Below are 19,042 nucleotides of genomic sequence, written 5' to 3' on the forward strand. Positions count from 1 at the left end.
TTTTTTAGCCCTTCACAATGTTGCCAACTGTAAAGCATAAACAAAATATTTTTGTGAATCGAAAATTCTCCGATTTCATTTCAAACAAAGATTCCATTGGTTCTAATCGATTCATTTTATGAATATCCGATAGAATAGCATTTTCATGTTCAATGAAGAGAACCGTCCGTAAATAGTAAATACTGACTATCCTTTATTGGACCTGAACCTGAAAATGCCATTTTTTGAATTTTGCTCATTGGCAATACTTCCGCGCACTTGCTCGTACATCTGTCAAATGAGCATGAAAATGTCAAAAATTTTCAATTTATTCTCAACGAAATTAATCATCAATCAGTAGCAACATAAATTAATTGTGCTCTGTTGTTCCTTTGCCATGTGATAACATTGTAAGTTAGGGAATGTTAAAAATTATTTTTTGAAATTGTTTTCAATATAATGTATTAATTGAGTCGATATTCTCCAAAAGAGTTTCAGAAAGAAAATATAAGTTTAGTCTATGAGATAGATGATGATTTCCTAACAAAGACTTCCTGAATATTGCGAACGAAGGAAGTACTCTTTTTGAGCTATCACGGTCTACCTCTTGAATTTCATTTCAAAAATGAATATGATGTCTGTTTCACTTTTCAATTTGAAAAGATTCTACCAGAATGTTATACCTACTTATACATAATAATAATGGAAAAAATTCTAAATATATAATTTAGGGATCATAGTGACCGAAATCATTTGCATTATGGACATGTCCACGAAGCATAAGTCATTCCTTGGAAGTATTTTCATTATAGATTTCTATCCTCATTCATTACTGATGAATATTTAAGGCTACCTATTTGAAAATAAATTTTATTTGTTCGTCTTCCTCATTCAAAGTGGCGGAAATAAATTTTGGATTTCATTTTAGAAATACCTATACCTACCTATTATGTCGATTTTGAAGATATTGAGATGTTCTGTATGGCAGCTTTGTCCGAGTACGCTTTTTGAATACTGATTGTTCAAAAAATTGATTATAAAAGATATTTTTTCGTTTTACTATGGTGTTACTTTTGATTTTATAGATAGACACTCAGGAAATGCATGATTGGGCCAAATATGCATTTTATTTGATTATTTTAAATATGCGATAACGAATTGGTTGTCCAAATTTCATTCTAGACGCCATTCATGAATGATTATTATGTTTTGTCTATTTAATATAATCAAAGATAACACGAATGCTTCCCAGAAAGTAATCTTTCCTGATCTTTCACTATGGCATGATAGATGAATTTATTCATTTCAGTTTTATATCAGACTTTTATGGCTTTTAAGTTCATATTTCACCCCAAGCAGAAGTGCGACTTTTTAAGGGTCCACATTTTAATGATATTCTTTAACTGTATAGCGATATTTTAAGATTACATGTATTATTTTTAGATATTGTGGCCTTGCATGAGGTTTGAATATAAATATTGCGGTAATATTTCTATTATTGATTTCGTAGAATGGATAATGTTGTATTCTTCAGAAAATTTCGAATTTTGCTAACAACAAAAAGCGGTAATTTGGTGATATTATGGACAGTCTTTAGATATAGATACAGTCGAATCGTTTCGTATGATGCAGAGTTTTTGAAGATGAACAATGCGTCTTCGCCGGTTCCCAATGTTGATCTGTTGCGTTACTGTAAGAACACTGAAAAGGCCACAAAAAGTAACAGAGAAGTCTGTATTTATTTAATTATTCGCTATATCAATTGTGGAGATATAAACCGAACGACATCTATCACAAAACTGAAATTCAACTAAAGGAACACATAACCATCATTAATGTGCTTCGACGTTAGAAGATGTAATTACATTTGAATTACGTTCATTGTGAACGAGTTATCATAAAAGAATGTACGACAATAGTCTCCTGTTTTGAAAAGTCCAATGAGACCATGAACCCAATGAAAGAAGCAGTCTGGGATAATTATTCTCTAGAACATTCATTCATATTTTTTAAGAAGAAAAAATTTCAGATACCTATAACTCTGAAACCATCGAGAGGATTTTGGAATTAACGTAGGTACTTAAAGCGCATTTTGACCTGTGTTACACAGAAAATTCATTTTTTTCGTTCTGAACAGTAGATCCGATATTCCCGAACAGTTCTGTCAGTATTACAGTCATACTATTACGGCCTGGTCGTTAGGATTCTATTGTAATTCAGGAAATTCGAATGCGGCCAGTAACACCAGCAATATCGGAACTCGCCTATAGCATGAAATGGAGAGAATCATTATTGGATTTGGCCACAAATACTTCATCAAACTCGCTCGTTTCGACCATATTCGATTCACAATTCGAAATTAAAACGAGACCGAGAAGATATAGCATAGATATTGCTATATCTAATGGCGCCTCCAATATAACGTAAGCCTGGTTGCACACACACCGATTTTGGACGGCCCGGAATAAAATCGGCCGATATTTTATCGGTAGCAGTTGTTAGCACACTAACCGGATTTTTACCGTCCAAACGATCAGCCAACTTAAGTCGACTGAAATGGTCGGTAAAAAACATTGAACTCAAGAAAGAACTCCTTCTTGAGTTCAATGGTAAACAATCGGTGCTTGTACAAACGTGTACTTAGTCACGTACGCCACTACATCCCGGTATTCCCGGTATTGGACGGTTTCTCACCGGCATTTTACCGTCACCGATCAGTGGTCGGCGTATGTGCAAGGTTCCGTTCCCACACGTGGTTCACTATAGACCATATTAGTGAGGTTAGAATCACTCAATTGGCGGGAGATCCATATTCAAATTTTTTTACATAGGAATCAACTTTAAGATGGAATATCGCTAGCTAGAAGTAAATGTTAATATAGAGACATGCAAAATTGGGTGCCCCCATTATTAGAGGTTGTTTCCATGTACATTTTACATCACAAAATACTTTTATATGTCCTAAAATCAAAATTGAACACATTATTATACGGAATATATCCGTATGTCGTAGATCATTTCTGCTATACGTCAATCATGAACCGTAACAAGGAAAATGACATGCTACGCTTGCCCGTTAGAATGATGTCAGCTTCAGAGGTTAGAAACGAAATGAAGCTACAACAAACTTCCATGGATCTTGCCGACCAATTTTATTTTGATCCATTATTAAAAAAATATACCATTTTATTTCGAAATTTTGTTTTCAACTTGTTAAGAAAGGATCATAGAACACATTCCAACAGAAATAAATCTTAAGAAATTCGCTAAAATATCCAAAAACAGGCGAGAAGTACGCGGCATTTTTAGTCCCATAAGAAATGCATAGGGAATTCAGGGACCAGATCCACGGATGGATCGCGATTCAAAATTCCCGCCTAACCTCACTAATATGGTCTATTGGAATTTGGACGACCGATATAAAATCGGCCGTCCAAAATCGGTGTGTGTGCAACTAGGCTAAGAGATTCGTGATTCGATACTTTTGGTGTCATTTTAAATGCATTTTTGTCTTTCGGTTCCCTTTATTATTCAACAATCCTTGGAATCCACCCTATTTAGGAATTTTTTCGTGTTTGTCCATAACATTTATGGTTTCATACCAGAATACTTCAACTACTTCCACTAACTCGTGAACACAAGCGAGTACATTGCACCAAAGATTATAGCTATTATATGCTCTATAATCTTTGCATTGCACCATCCAGATGCTTTACTGTGTTGAGAGGTCATCCTTTTCTAATTATGATTTGCGGTGAAGTTTGTTTCGATGGCAGAACGGATTCCTTTGTACTTCCAAGAACGATGAACTCTCAGACATAAGTTGATGAATTCAGTATTCTTCTCACATCTTCAAGCAGCTATCGGCGAAAATTTCGTTTTTCTGGAAGATAAATCACTGCCACATAAGTCCAGTCAGGTGATTATTGCATGTAGCATTACCACCATATCCCCCGACTTAAATCCAATCGAGCACGCTTGGGACCAATTACGCAGAGCCCTTGATGACCAAACATAACAAGCGGAAACATTTCAACATCTCCGAGATTTTGCCACAACTTTGCAAACAAAGAAGATGCCTTGCAGTTATTGATGCACGTGGAGATCATACTTTGTATTGGGAGTGAAATAGAATTTTCAAAATATAATACTTTGTCATACTTTGCATATTATCGTTACTGTGATCGAATAATTTCTTTGAATGTTGGTTATTCTAACCTGAAAAAAAATTTGGTTTGTCTGGAGAAAAACAGAAATGAATTCTTTATACCAAACTTTTGACGAGCACTTTAATTTGAATTGCCGGAGTATAGTACAATAATTATTTTTATTGTACTACACCGCTAATTAGGTATATTCGGTGTACAAGCATGCTACAGGACTGTGTTTGCACGTGAAAAATAGTTGTCGTAAAATCCCAGTTACTAATTATAATATCGTTTTCCGGGTCGAATTCAGTAAGGCAATCACATCCAACATTAAACCTACGGTTTTCGACGGTAGTTTCAATTCATGAAATTGTTCGAAATAATAACTGAAACAGTTGTAGATAGTGAATTAATGTAAGTAGCATTACTAATTGGAATGAATATCGTAAATCGTAAGGTACTCTTCATTACTCCAGAAGTCATTTGAAGGGTGCAGGTAAAAAACCATTGATGTCAATTTTTGTCCGAAAATGAGTTAGACACGTAATTCAATTCAGAATGAAAAGTAGTATATTATGGTATATTAAAACGTGCATGAAACTAACTCGGTCATACGTTAAATCGCTTCCGAAGATTTACCGTGCAGAGAAAGAACTAACGATGTCGATTAATAAACGAAAGAAAAATCTCTAAGTCATTTCATGTAATGCACTGAGTTAATGTATAATAATATTAATAAGAATAAGGTTCATTTCAAGAACAATAGTATTTAATTTGTCATATTTCAAATAATATGAACGGATATTGAAGTTGAAAACGCGTTTTTCTCAGCTGTAAGGAAAATTGACATGATGGTTGTTTCCTTGTACCCTTCATTTGGTTTCGTGATATTGCGTTTGTTTCATTTGCGGTGAGCCACTCTATATCTTTTGCCAGTTTGTACTCCTATCTCTTGGAGGCGTTTGAGTCGCATGTTAATCTTCAGCATCCTCTAATTGAATGAATGTTTCACATGGGAATTATAATGAAAAGATGAATTACCATTACATTCAAGTCTGAAGTCAACAAATCAAGAAATATAATGTATGAATTGTTGGGGAAAATAATTAGTGGTGTCAAAAAGCTTGAGGTATGAATAAACTTCTTGAGATGTCTATAGAGAGGAAGAAAAAGCATTTCAATAAGAGGTCAAATAATAATAAGAGAATGGCAGAGTGACAGACAACTACATTATGATCTTTCTATCGGTAATTCTACGATGATATTAACCATTCGTAAACCTTGAACAATAATTTCCTGTCCTCTGATTTGAGTCCCGTAATTTTTCAACCAGTTATATTATTCCATTTGCAGTTGTTTTTTCGTTTCATTGTACATTTTAATCGTTTATGGTTGGTCGTAGGAACATGAGAATAATGGTTATTGTATTGAATTGTAAAAAAATGACATTGAGATTTTGCGAGATGAAAGAGATGGAATACAATTTCATTCGACTTATATTGTTGGGTCGTGTGTCTCTTTATTAACAGATTATAATAAGTTAAGTTCGTTAAGGATACATAAAGGGAATATTATTGATCCCTTTTCTTCATGTGTGAATTTGCCAGACAGGGGCAAATTGAACAAAATTGCTGATCTCAGAAAAAAGGCTCAAAAAATACTACAGAAATATCAACCACTCGTAAGGGGTATGTATATGGAATGGTATACAGATTATAATATGGATAAATTGTCTTTGGAGTGGAATAAGTTTAAATGAGAGACGTTAAGTCATTCCTTTAAGCGACGTTTCGCAACTTTATTGTTGCTTCTTCAGAGCTCTCGGAAGTGGAAAAACATCCGTCAATCCTTCATTCTAACTTTGTGAAAATTGAAATTTCATTTGATAAGAAATCGCACAAGTCAACGTATTGCTATGTCATATGATGGTAAAAAAAATATTTTTTTTCGCGAAACGTCGCTTAAAGGGATGACTTAACGTCTCTCATTTAAACTTATTCCACTCCAAAGACAATTTATCCATATTATAATCTGTATACCATTCCATATACATACCCCTTATTCCACTCCCAAGACAATTTATCCATATTATTGAAGGAATACGATAGTGTTAGATTTGGTATACAGATTGTTCGAAATCCACGGCAGGGACTGGCGTAGGAATGTTGGGGTCCAAGAGTCTTTCAGATAGAATTATTCGCAATTGAAAGATGTGTGGAAAGAAACTATCAGAAATGACAGTCAGGCTGTGATCAAAGCACTGAGCTCGCACGTTATCGATTCTAAGATGTAATGGGAGTTCCGAATGAAACTCAACTAATTAGGCAAGAATACCAAGGTCTGTTCAGCCTGGGTTCACGGATTCTTAGGAGTCAAAGGAAATGAAGAGGCCATCAATACACTTGCTAGGAAAGGTGCATGAACTCCTATCATTGGCCTGGAACCTTCTGTGGTATAGGAAAATGTGCCTAGAAGAAAGAGCTTTAGGAGAAGAAAAAAACGAAAAATAATTACTCTGGAGGATTCTTCTGAGACTGGAATAATCCGAAAAGTTCCTAGGGTACTGTAGAACTGCGAAATCTAATTGTCTGGATCTTTACATGAATGCTACACCTCCTTACTGATATTGTCGTCTCAAGAAGTAGCTAATGAGAATGGTTCTAGCAGAAACTGACGAAGAGGATGAAACTCCAGATGAACTACTGACAAAATGTCTCGCCATTGCTAGACAACGCAAAAGAGACTTTGGTGTGAGAATCTGAGATTTACGCATTGTGCTTCACCTATTTGTGTTTATTATACGGTATTGTACTTTTCCTGTCTGTAGTTGCACGTGCGTGTAGAAATTTCAATGCTGGTCACGGGTGGTAAGTATTGATCTATTATAATAATAGTGAAGTACTCTTTCGAAATGCAGACACATTTTTCTCTTGCGATGTAGCGTAGATATTTTTATATATTTCCTTAACAGTCATTACAGTCAGCTGGTCATTCGAGAAGGTACATTTCTTTCTTTAGTGAATCGTAACTGACCTTTCTGCAATAGCCATGTTATGACGTGCATGCAACGGTCTTCTCTGATTGGTTTATACATGATGAAAATGATAATTCACATTTTTAAGCAGTACGCAAGCAGCATTTAAAATTTTCGAAGCTAATTCAACTTTATTATTTATTAAGATCGGTGAAATTACAGCCTTCTGTTGAGCTAAATATCCCAAATACATTCTCCACAACGCTTCGAGCTTATACAGGCTAAGAAAAAATCACAAGAATGGTCGATTATTTGAAAATATATTGGAGCTGTCAAAAAATGTCCCACGTAAAAGTTTTAGAACTGTTCAAAATGTAATATGTTATTTATAACATATTAAATTGTATGTCCCAATTTATTGATATATACAGGGTTGTCACCAAAGTTGTGGAGAAAGACTATTGCTCATTTTGTCGACTCAATTTGAAACGTTTTTTATTAGCCATATTTATCATACCTTAATTCATTAGTTTCCTTTATACCATTACATTTTGATCCTGAATACCATTACCAAACAAACAATAAAATTTGAAGCAGCAATTCAATATATATTTTATATATTCTTTTGAAATAGAGTGATACAATAAATTAAGTTCGAACAAAAACGTATGAGAAATCATGGAAAATGCAGTGTCGAAAATGGCTCCCATTTACTAGCTGACTGATACAAATTATCGCAAAAATGTCATTGGGTATTTAAAACCATTTCACTTGTTGTTCCACCTTCGCAACGCCAATTTCTAGGAATTTAGGTAAAACACATGCTTGATAAAAAATGTTTCAAATTGAATCTACAATCAAGATAGGTGAGTATATGCAGTGCGTTTCATTTAGAAAAATATAACTATCATTCTATATAACTTTGTAGGCGACTGTGTAATCTGTATATTTCAATTCATCACAGATATATGGATTTTTAACAGCCGTTCAACTTTTATATGAGTCATTTTTCGATAACTCCTGTATATTTTGAAATAATAGACCATTCTTATGAATTTTCCTTGTATGAATGGAAGAATAAATGTCCATTTCTGTTCTTTTTTGTATAAAGAGACCTCTGTGCATATGTGCAGCTAATGTAATGTAAAAGCTATGACTGTCCTATAAACATCATCTATTCTATAGCTTAAGACTTAAAACAAACACAACATATATTTATATTCACTTCAATTGATTTTATATAAATATGTCAATGTTTTTACGAACTTATAGATGAAAGTATAAACAGAAACTTATTTGGCTTACAGGTGACGAGTTGAAAAGACATTGGTAAGGACTTGAAAGCTGATAATATCTACGTCCTTAGGAGCCCCTCATGAACAAGCAGCCAGTACAAAACTTGGTCATGGAAAAATCCAAACCATAACATGACCTATATTGAGGAACACAGTCTTAGAAAGCAGTTGAGATAGAATATCCACTACTTGTCAATGAACAAGATACAGAAAATGCCGGATTGAGTAACCAGCAGGGAATATGAACAAATTAGTGGATTATTTTGAAGAGCACAGTGTAACAAGATAATCTTTCGGATTTAATAGGATATTTCGCCAGAATGAAAATGTGTCCCTTACATACTAGACCTAGACAGCGGCCTAATTTCAAAGTGGTGGGATAAGAATAAAAGGCGGCATGTTACAAAGTGAAGAAATGGGAACTCAAGCCTCTAGTCTAGTTGGATATGTGCACCCAAGCCAATATGTACTCGTCTACCGCTCTTCTGCACATTGATATTAGAATTTCGCAAGGGATGTTAATAATGTTATAGAAATATGTTGAATAATATATTCATTCTTGGAATAAATGAGTGGTTCCATTTATTGTGTAGTAATTCCACTAATACCCCCCTAAGATTAATTGGTAATCATTCTGCTGCCCTAAATGTCGAAGACATAACCCTCTTATTCCAGGAGGGAAATATTTGCGGCTGATATTTCGCTTGCGTTCCGTTATTTGCCGACCTCTGTACTATGTTTGCCGGTCGCGAAATAAACCAAACAAAAGTCGAATCATCGGACCGTGCTGAGGTAACAATGTCGGCCGTGGGGCTGGATCGGAAATAAGGGAAGAAAGCGTAAGAAAATGGAGATTTTTGACGTTTATGAAGGGCAAATGTTGACAAATCTCCATTAGTTTGACAAAAGTAAGGTTAGAATTAGATACGAACAGGTCTGGGTAGTGCCGATTCGACTCTTACAGCAAAAATGGTTGTTTTGTTTCCGTTATTTATTAAATTCATTTCATTATGGTTTTTGAGGCAAACCGGTCCGAAAAGGTGGGTCTCTTAGTCTTCTGATAACATTCTTGTTTGATATTGTTACCATTCTCGCAGAGACATTTTTTTGCTTTGGCATACTCACCATGCAAATCGACAGGCATTTTCTTCCGAAAATTAATGAATTAATAATGATATTCAAATCAGTCGAAACTTTATTTCTACCTACCTACTACAAAGGAAAAAATACAGTATAAAAGAGAAGTCTATCGAGATTAACTTGCCCCTGTTTTAATGGATCATTTACGCCTTATAAAGGAAAAAAGTGTTTCTTTTGACCTCAAGAATATACTGTTAAAATATTTGTACGAGTCAAAGACTCAACGTATATAGAAACCAGCTCATCAAAATAGTTGCTTTATCGTTTTCATGATTGTAGTCCATCGTCTTATCTCCTATCGTCCAATAGGACTGCATGTTAATTACTCAAAATAATTTAGCCCTCGTAAAAGTCATTCGAAAATAATGTTTACTTTCCCGAAATTACTGGAGATTACTCCCTCTTCAACGGTTTATTGAAGGAAAATACATGGGCGACGCAAGGATTACAATCAAGGGTTCATCTGCATCTACAAATTTTACTATTTATTAATGAAATAATATGGGTTATAAGTGCAACGTCAAATTCAAGCTTAATGATTATGATATAATATGTAATATAGGTACATATGTATGTTGTCAAATCAACTCGAAGAATTTTTTTAAACATATTATTTCGTCTGTAAAAAGTTCTATTTTTTCAACACAACGAAGTAATCTCGCTTATGCAGTTTCACCCAGAAAATATGAGATAATTAGACAAATCTCCATTTTTAGCTAAGGTAGAAGCATATATACTAAACCTACCCTATGGAGCTTTTCTACGAGGCTATTTTGTGAATGCGATGGTAGAAATATAGTTGAAGGCGGCATCACTCCTTTGTCTCCATATATATATATATATATATTATTACGACTTTTATCGTACAGCCCGAGGAGCCTCTCTATGCGTTAAATATTAGTTAGAAAATATCGCTACATAACTTTTTAATGTTTCAGCATTTGCCTTGATAAAATCTAACCAAGCTTCGGTTGAGCTCCCCATACAAAATATTGGACCTGCCACTGCATGTTCATTAGAAGTTTTTTAGTTGCACGTTTATGCAAAGTTTGGTACAGTAATTTCCCTTTTTAGAATCGCTTTTTTCATTCGGATTTTTATATACCTGACTATAATTATCAAGAACAAAGTAATGAGGTTTAAGGTGAAGTGAAGTGTATTAGTGAAGAGGAAGGTATCTTTGGTATAAGTTATAGTTTTTCAACAGTTGAGTAGAAATCAATCAATCAATCCTCTGGGTATCAACTCCAAACCCTTGGATTTGAATAGAATAAGAGATAGGTCGTGTGATGTTATTTAAAAGGTTTTTTCCTTCTGAATATTAGGGTCCATGTATCTTTCAATTTGATCTTTCGTTTACGAAATATTCAACTTTGAAAATAAAATATCACCTAATCTACCTGAAGAATAAGATGATTGCCAAATTTAGAGAGACGATGCAGGAGAGGTAACTTTGTTCAGAACAACGAGATAAGTGTCCATAGTTTATTTTAACAAATGCTCAAATTGGCCACCCGACAACTTCCATACAAATTTTGCTCAAACTTCCGCCTCACGTTCTGATCATTAATAATTCGGCTACGTTCGTCGACACTACACTGACGTTATTCTTCCAGAGAAATGCATTCGGTGGCAAACATTTTCGATTTTGAGTGGCTCCAGAAAAAGAAGTATAGAGGGAACAGATCTGTAGATCTGGCTGGCCATTATATAGGACTCCTCCGACCAATCCGATGCTGGGGGAAGTTCCATAGCCGGGGTAATAAGTCTATGGGAAATTCATATCTAAAAAAGGTCTGATAGCTGCGGGGCATAATGAGGCGGAGCTCCATCTACCAGGAAAAACATTTATACCATTTTATGGAAGCAGATGGGGCTTTTAATTGAGGATTTGTTAGATTAATTTATTCAGGACACTATCCCGTTTTTCTAAACAAATTTTTCGCTCCTGTATCAGGCTTCTAGAAATTCCCAATTAGCTTTACTAGAATTTCATTACCTATGCGTATTGATATGTACCCACGTGTATATCATTTTGCGAGTTTCCATGTTTCACTATAAAATGACGAAAAATTAGATAGACTAACGAGTTTTTCATACATTAATAATTACTTATTTTCTGCACCGTTGATTTTGATCCATTTTTCGCAGTTGCAGGTCTTCAAAAAAGTATTAATTTTTTACATCGTGAATGCGATGTTTGATAAAAATTAATATAAACGAACGTGAATACCTACTTTCAAGGACTAGTATTTGAAGCGCTAGGATAGTGAGATCGTAAGCTTACATATCTTTCTGAATTCTTTAAAGATCATTCATCTTCATTGAAATAGTTATTCAGTTCATTCACATTGCCCTTCGGATGGATTATTTGCGTTGGAAATCCTGTGATGTACCTAGATTAGGCACAATGATGGTTGACTCAATAGCATTTATTCTCAATCACAAGCTAATTTATCGTTTGATCTCTGTAACCCAAAAAATTAACCATCAAGGCAGAAATCATCTCTTCAGTCCTAATTGTTTCATGTTGTGTTGTACAGAATGGATAACGCATTAGAGATATCTAATATTTCGTTTCATAATGAATGGTATCCGTCATCAAAGCAACCGTAATTACACTGGTAACAACGATAAGTGTTTGTTCATGTGTATCGAATTTTTGAAATCAATTAGTAGCTTTAAAACTATGAGTGAATTTTTCGTTGTTACAGATGGCTGTAAGTAGGGTCTTATTCAACCCTTTGTGGTCTTCTGCAAGTGGACACCTGACGGCAAGTATAAAAAATGTAGGTAGTAATTTATTATCAGAATGATTCAAATCGTCGCTGGAAACAATTCGTGCCCATGTACAATAAAATAAGTGGCTTATTTCGAACATAAATATAATGAGACATGTCCTTTAGAAGTTTAATATACAGGATGCTGTGTAAACCTGGAAGGTATTTTTTCCATCAGTGATCAAGAAATGCTTTGCGTTTTTATGTTTTTTTCTCAATATAATTGTTATTGTTGAAGAAAATTTTTGGGTTAATCCATTTCATTATGATCTAAACTGTGTTTCTCCCGGGCGTCTTTTACTTTCAAACTATTCAAATTCATGTTGGACATGACAGGACACGTTCCTGAGGATCTCAAATTATATAATAGCTGGTTTCTCTGCTCTTGTCAACAGTCCAAAAACCGTGCACTAATATACAAGTATTTTTTACAAACAAAAAATATATCATATTTTATTATATATTTTTTTGACGCGAAAGGTTCCATGGTCTTACTCCACAACAGTATATTTTATGTCGTCTGAAAATAATACTGGTTATCTTTTAGAACTTCATGGCAGTCAGCAAGAGGTCCTTTTCCAGATTAGAGATAACAAAGAATTTAGCACTTATCAGCAAAGAAAAAATAAACAGTAAAATTACAAATCTAAAACTACACGATCAAACTGGTCGACCATGTGTTTTACTTTTATCATGGCTTATGGCGAAGAGAAAACACATGCAGAAATTTGTAGATTATTACCTCAATCAAGATTGCGACGTTCTTTGCATAAATATTACTCCATGGCAACTGTTATGGCCTACAAAAGGAACACAGGTAAGATTTGCATTTTGTTGATGTAATAATATTTTTTTTTTAAATCAGAAATTGTTGTTACTCGACAGATTGTTGCTGCTGATATCCTTAAGTTTATTGATAACAACTATCTGAACAGTCAGTGTCTACTTCATGGGTTCTCTGTTGGCGCTTACCTTTGGGCCGAAGTTATGGTGCAAATGGCAGCACAACAGGATAGGTATAGGCCTGTTATGGACAAATTCGTTGGACAGGTATGGGATAGCGCTGCGGATGTAACCGAAATCTCAGTTGGTTTACCAGTTGCTGTATTCCCTAAGAATTTCGTCATGCAGAAAGCGCTTGCACAATACATACTGTAAGAAACTGATCATTACCAAAAATGCCTATTACTAGGTACATATATTTTTAGATACCACATGAGGACATTCGATAAAGTGGCTACCAGGCATTATGTGAGGGCTAGTCAAATGTTTACTACAAATCTGATTAAAAGTCCGGCTCAGATTTTCATCAGTAAAACAGATCCTATTGGAACTGAAACATCGAATTTGAGAGTGAAAGAAACCTGGGAAAACATGGGTATTAAGGTAAAATTATGTCAAAATTATTATTGAAATAAAGTTCGGATAATGAAGGATTTGATAGGGGCACTTGGCGCCCATGAATGGCTCGATGAGTTTAACAGACGGATAACGCTTTTAAAACGACAACGAATAAACTGCTCGTCAAATATTAAGGCGATATTTGATATATTTATGTTTTCTCTTCTCAGAAAAACTCAATTCTTTTGACTCTCAATACAAATTATGACCACCAAATACTTGGCATCTTTTCTGCATGCTTTTCACCAAGTCATTGAGAAAATCTTGTTCAATTTGTTGCCAACGTTGTGGAAAACTATTTCGGAGATGTTGGAGCGTTTTCGATTTTGGTGTGTGTGGGCATCAATCAACAAAGACTTCTTTGTAATGGGTCCTAAGCGGGCTCGGTTGTATTTATGTCAGAGGATATTAGAGGTTATGCTAAATATTTAGCATAATCTCTAAGATTGGCAATTTTCGTCAATAGCTGCTTGAAATTGTGGGATTACTCTGATAATTGATGTTCATTTACCTACATATCTCTAAAAAAGCATTTCATTCCAATGTGCATTTTTGACGCAAAAAATAATTGAACTTGATATAAACTTGCTTCACTATGAGTTAGAAACTTGTCCACAATCGTTACAAGTTTATGTAATTAAAAAAAATTAAGATAATACGGAAAATATACATCTTAGGAAAACATCCTCAACCTTTGACCAGCAGTGTTGAAACTTGCATGAAGTTTCTCTTCATTGGTGCAACTGCTTGATGTTAAAAAATATGTTTACGAAAATAAGAATCATTATTACTCTTTCAGGTGTACTTCAAGTGCTGGGAAAAATCACCGCATGTGGGTCATTTTCTGAAACACCGAGAAGAATATCTTGAACACCTAGATAAATTCCTTGAAGAAATCGGCTTTGGAGTTACCTCCAGTGAGAGATTGAAAGCTAAACTTTAAATCATAATAAAATACACATTTCTCATGAAATTTTCCATTTTTCGATTAATTGTAATTGAACCTCAAAAGTGGACGTAAACAAGACAATTCAAATTGCTATCATTGCAGTATTTAATATTTCATATTACCACAGCCCTAAAGAAGAATATTCCCGGCATTTTAAATTAAAAGTCCCACTTCTTTTCGTTTAAAACTACTTGGCAGTTTACTTAACAATATATTTTGTATACTTTGCAAGCAAGCAAGTATGAATCATTGATTTATCATTTCTCATCAAAATTTCAGTTTTCTGATTAAAGAATAGTTTTCGAATTTCTATATGAATTTACTCATTACAGGATGACGCCGGATGCTCACTAAATGTATGGCAGATTTGACATTTTCAAAGTGACCTTAAACTCAAAATATGTAATTCATATTATATTATGGAAAAGTCCAGTCAGGTAATAATATGTTACAGACTGCACGTTCTTTACTTAAATTTTGAAGTGAGCACGTTTCAGGAATTGTTCATTTTGATACCTATTTTGACACTATTAAATCTTGTATTGTAAAAGTTTGAAGAACCTTTTATATACCATAGTTTCATAAAAAATATCGTCTCATTGAAAATTATCACCTAAGTGATTCATAAAATGCACTGAATAATGATAATTGCTATGAAAACCAATGAGAAGCAAATTGTGCTGAAATGTTCTGTGATTGAATAAAGTATCGAATTTTCAGTTTAGGGCAAAACCGCGTTAACTCTGATGTCTATTCAATTTCCGAAGATTTACATTAAGATAAGTAGATATTCCGGTTTCAACTGCACCTCAGAATTCCATCCTGAAATCTGATTTTTGAAATGAACAGGTTTTCTTATATCTGTAGAGTATTTTACCATGTAAACATTTGTAGGTTGATTAAAAATAGATTTTGAGAATTTCTCTTTGTAAACCTCCAGAATCTATTGATATATTTTATTTTCTATGAATTTTAAACCAGCTGAATATCTAACTACCAAAAGCACTGGCGCATCCAGAGTGAGTTTGGGAGAGTTTCTGGACAAGTTTTAGGGAACTGACCTAAACTATCTATAAGATGATGGGCGAAAGGAACGGGGGTTTGATTTTATGTCTGTCCTAGATTTAGAAAGGAAAACTTTTCTGGGGAGAGTAATATCTGCTTCCTTTAGCTCTTCGTAGTAGTCCTTCTCTATTTGGCATTATGTAATGCAATGAGGTTTATCATTATCAATGAATGATTGGCCAAATGCCCGCCAAAGCATTGGCAAGCTGTTGTGAGTCAGGTAAACGGTGTAATTGCTTTGACATTGCAGGGAGCGAATTTTCAAAACGCTTTTGGTTTGGAGAGGCAGCGAGCCAATCCATTCGACTAATGGCTAATGCATGCATTTCTATATGGTCGTTGACAATTCTTACCCGGTGTGGACGGAGCATTATCGTCGCTTAACATAAAATTGTCGCCAATGGCTGCCACAAAGGAAACAATAATGAGGTCTACAATCAAATCACGATACCTTAGTGGTGTCATGGTTTAATTTTTGGCGATAATAAGATCTGAAAGGATAAGAAAAATTATTACGTAGGGATGTTCTTTCCGCCATCATCCTGAAGGTGGCTAAGCGTTCGATTCGGATCGAAGCAGTTCTTGTTATTTATACCAGAGGGTGGCCATCAGTCTGTACATATGTATTCTTATTACCTACCTACCTATAGCATTAATCCATTAATGCCTCACTGAGGGCGTTATCCTATGTTTCCATCTTCAGCTCTACGGTACAAACTGTACGGAGAAAACCGTCGTTACCTGCATATCACGTTGTTTTATGCCAATTTCGAATGCTGAATCAAGATAAACACTTTCTTCTTCGTTATGAATAATAACGAAATTCAATACCAGCATTTAATCTGCATTAATATATTCAGGGAATATGGAAAGAGATGTTTTAACGGAACTATGTATATATGATATTCACTGGAACTGAAACTTCGATCAGGCAATTTGGCTTCATGCCAAAAAACTGAAATATACCTGAAATGGATCTTGATTTTTATTGGAACAATTTAACTTCAACAAAACACAATAGAGTAAAATATCCCTGCTTAAACCCGGTACTTTCGTCTTTCACCTACGAATAAATTTTATTCAACGAATAATGACGTACCGACATTCGATCTATGACAAATAAACTCTTCTAATTAAGTTTCAATGACAGATTTATTCGATGAATAACACTATCTGAAAGTGAAAAGACTGCATTTTTACTAATCTTACGAATAAGACTTAATAAATGCGAATAAATTTATTTATTCGCACGTGAAAGTACCGGGCCTAAAGAAAACGGAACTCGGACAGCTTTTTTTACAACGTTGAGGTTATTATTATTATTAAATATGCTACCGTTAGTCTTCAGCAAATGGTCACACATATTATCTATGTAGTACAATAAAGACAGGGAGTTGATCTTACTTTAAGTAAGTTTGAAAAATTTAATCGTGCTCGACATATTGAGGATTCGTGAGTAGAGAAGTTTTTCATTATAAATAGGAGAGAAGTCGTTATTCGGTTATCACATTGAGCTTGAAATTTGCTGGAATCCCGATATGTTCTATGTTCTTTGTCACGCATGAGTGATTCAATAAAGATTTGCACTCTTCTAGGCCATCCTATGACGAATAATGAAAAAATCGAAATTCAAAAGAAATGTTGGAAAATATAAAAAGGGTTTTTATTGATCATTGCATACATTTTCAACACGCAATATATTATCTATATATAGTTCTGAAAATTATATAAAAGACTGGTAAATGATATCACTGGACTTTATCGATCAGTTAATCTTAGATTAATGAATATAAATTATATCGATTTACTGTATATTGACAAGAGTGAAAGTGTCCATTTTTTCCTGTTTTCTAGGACACCTTCCTTTTGGTCTGAGATAAGCGCCGAATTCACAGATTGGTATGCCACACCTCCTCTCCAGTACGCATCTGAAATCACAAGATTATATTTTTTGTTGTTGAAGTTTGAAAAGAAATTGTAACTCACTTTCTGTCTGCTAAACTGAAATATTCCAAACCATTCTTCATCCGTGCACAGTCCGGATTTGACTCTTCGCAACTACATGTGCATTCTGATTGGTGATATTTTTGTTTGGGGCTGAAACTTCCTGGACAAACGCACCTGTAATTATTGGCAAGAATGAGTTCCGATAAATAATGCTTCCAAATGGAAATCCTCGTTATACTTTTAACTGTGCATATTGAGAAACCTCTTGAAATTTTAAATAATTTTTTCTGAAAATAGTTTCTACTATAACCATTTGACATTTCAATCGAAAGAATTGGACCAGCAAACTTCGAACCGCGATTAGGTACACATAAACTTCTGTTATTTGACAGACGCATTTGGTGTTTGAAGCCAATTAACTGTGATGTGGCGTTATATAAAATTCAAATTCTTTCTTCTAATTAACTAGTCTTCAGTCGGCTTATTTTTTGCGGTAAAAGCAGTAGCTGCCTTTTGGGAGACAGGCGGATGTAATAAATCGGAGGCGCCCTAAGCTATTCTGTATGTAAATATTTAGGGGCACAGTTTACCTGGAAGCATATTTCGGACGAAAATATGAGGAACGCTAAATTTTTCCATACAAGCAAGATTGTCCTATTTCAGACATCCATACAATCATACAAAAGTGGAATTTCTCATACAGATATGCAACGAATAGTCAAGATTAAGCAGAATTGCTTCGTGAACATTGATTCATGAACATGAAGTTTGATATAAAATCTCGTTTCCACCGTGTTTTCTTTCTCGCTTTTAATCACATTGAATACCATAGGCGCTTTATATAGTGAGAAAAATAATTTTTTGTTTCTCTTTCGCCCAGATCAAGCAAGAAAGTATATAACTATTTATTGTTTCCATTTTTTCATAGTTCTTCAAATTTAGTATCTCATCAGTAACGAACCAATGATTGAAAATGTTATTATATCATTAATGAACTGTCACTGCACAAAATCAGTTTTACCTTTTGGGTACTAACACCAACTTTTTATATGATAGCTCTTTGAAGAGATGTAGTTTGAGGCAATAAGTCGAAAAAGTTTCGGACGGCAAAAAAGGCAATAGCCCAAGAGCCAAATCTAAAATAATGGCAAACAGGAGGTCTTTTTTAAGAAATGTTACGAAAGAAATCATAAATCATTTTTCTAAAAAATTTATATATGAATGATCGATGTTGGTGTATCTTATTATTGTAAAAAGGTAAATATTGAATGTTTTGATTTTGAATCTTTCTTCTATGAAGAGATCGAAAATTAAACAATTCAAAAATAAAATTATGCACTCACCCCTGGAACCGCTACTACAAC

The 19,042-nt window shown here is 34.3% G+C and overlaps 2 protein-coding genes across 6 annotated transcripts in view; one reads left to right on the top strand and one right to left on the bottom strand.

Annotated features, from left to right (window-relative positions):
* The first annotated feature begins 249 nt into the window (after positions 1-249).
* LOC123309568 lies at positions 250-15,585 on the top strand. 4 transcript variants are annotated; one of them, XM_044892749.1, is made up of 6 exons: positions 250-389; positions 12,251-12,310; positions 12,864-13,133; positions 13,202-13,470; positions 13,525-13,702; positions 14,517-15,585. In XM_044892749.1, the coding sequence occupies exons 2-6, from the start codon at positions 12,251-12,253 to the stop codon at positions 14,658-14,660; spliced, it is 921 nt and encodes a 306-aa protein (XP_044748684.1). In that variant the 5' UTR covers positions 250-389; the 3' UTR covers positions 14,661-15,585. The 4 variants fall into 4 exon arrangements, with proteins under 4 accessions (XP_044748684.1, XP_044748683.1, XP_044748681.1 ...); XM_044892748.1 differs by having other exon boundaries at positions 251-389; positions 12,251-12,325; XM_044892746.1 differs by lacking the exon at positions 250-389 and adding an exon at positions 12,110-12,160 and having other exon boundaries at positions 12,251-12,325.
* Positions 15,586-17,372: 1,787 nt separating this feature from the next.
* Positions 17,373-19,042, bottom strand: part of LOC123309974 — an 86,637-nt gene continuing 84,967 nt past the window's right edge. For both annotated transcript variants that reach the window (XM_044893295.1, XM_044893294.1), the window contains exons 6-7: positions 17,718-17,852; positions 17,373-17,659 (exon numbers count right to left, since the gene is read on the bottom strand). In XM_044893295.1, coding sequence (XP_044749230.1) covers positions 17,536-17,659; positions 17,718-17,852 — 259 coding nt within the window. In that variant the 3' untranslated portion in view covers positions 17,373-17,535. The remainder of the gene's footprint in view (positions 17,660-17,717; positions 17,853-19,042) is intronic.

Source organism: Coccinella septempunctata, chromosome 3 (genome assembly GCF_907165205.1).
Source record: "Coccinella septempunctata chromosome 3, icCocSept1.1, whole genome shotgun sequence".
Classification (NCBI taxonomy): Eukaryota; Metazoa; Arthropoda; class Insecta; order Coleoptera; family Coccinellidae; genus Coccinella; species Coccinella septempunctata.

Excerpts from the sequence above, each read along its gene's own strand:
- LOC123309568 (XM_044892746.1), top strand. The coding sequence starts at position 12,125 with ATGGTATCCGTCATCAAAGCAACCGTAATTACACTG. Across the intron at positions 12,326-12,863 it reads TGACGGCAAGTATAAAAAAT|AACTTCATGGCAGTCAGCAA; the intron begins GTAGGTAGTAAT and ends GTTATCTTTTAG. Across the intron at positions 13,471-13,524 it reads GCGCTTGCACAATACATACT|ATACCACATGAGGACATTCG; the intron begins GTAAGAAACTGA and ends ATATATTTTTAG.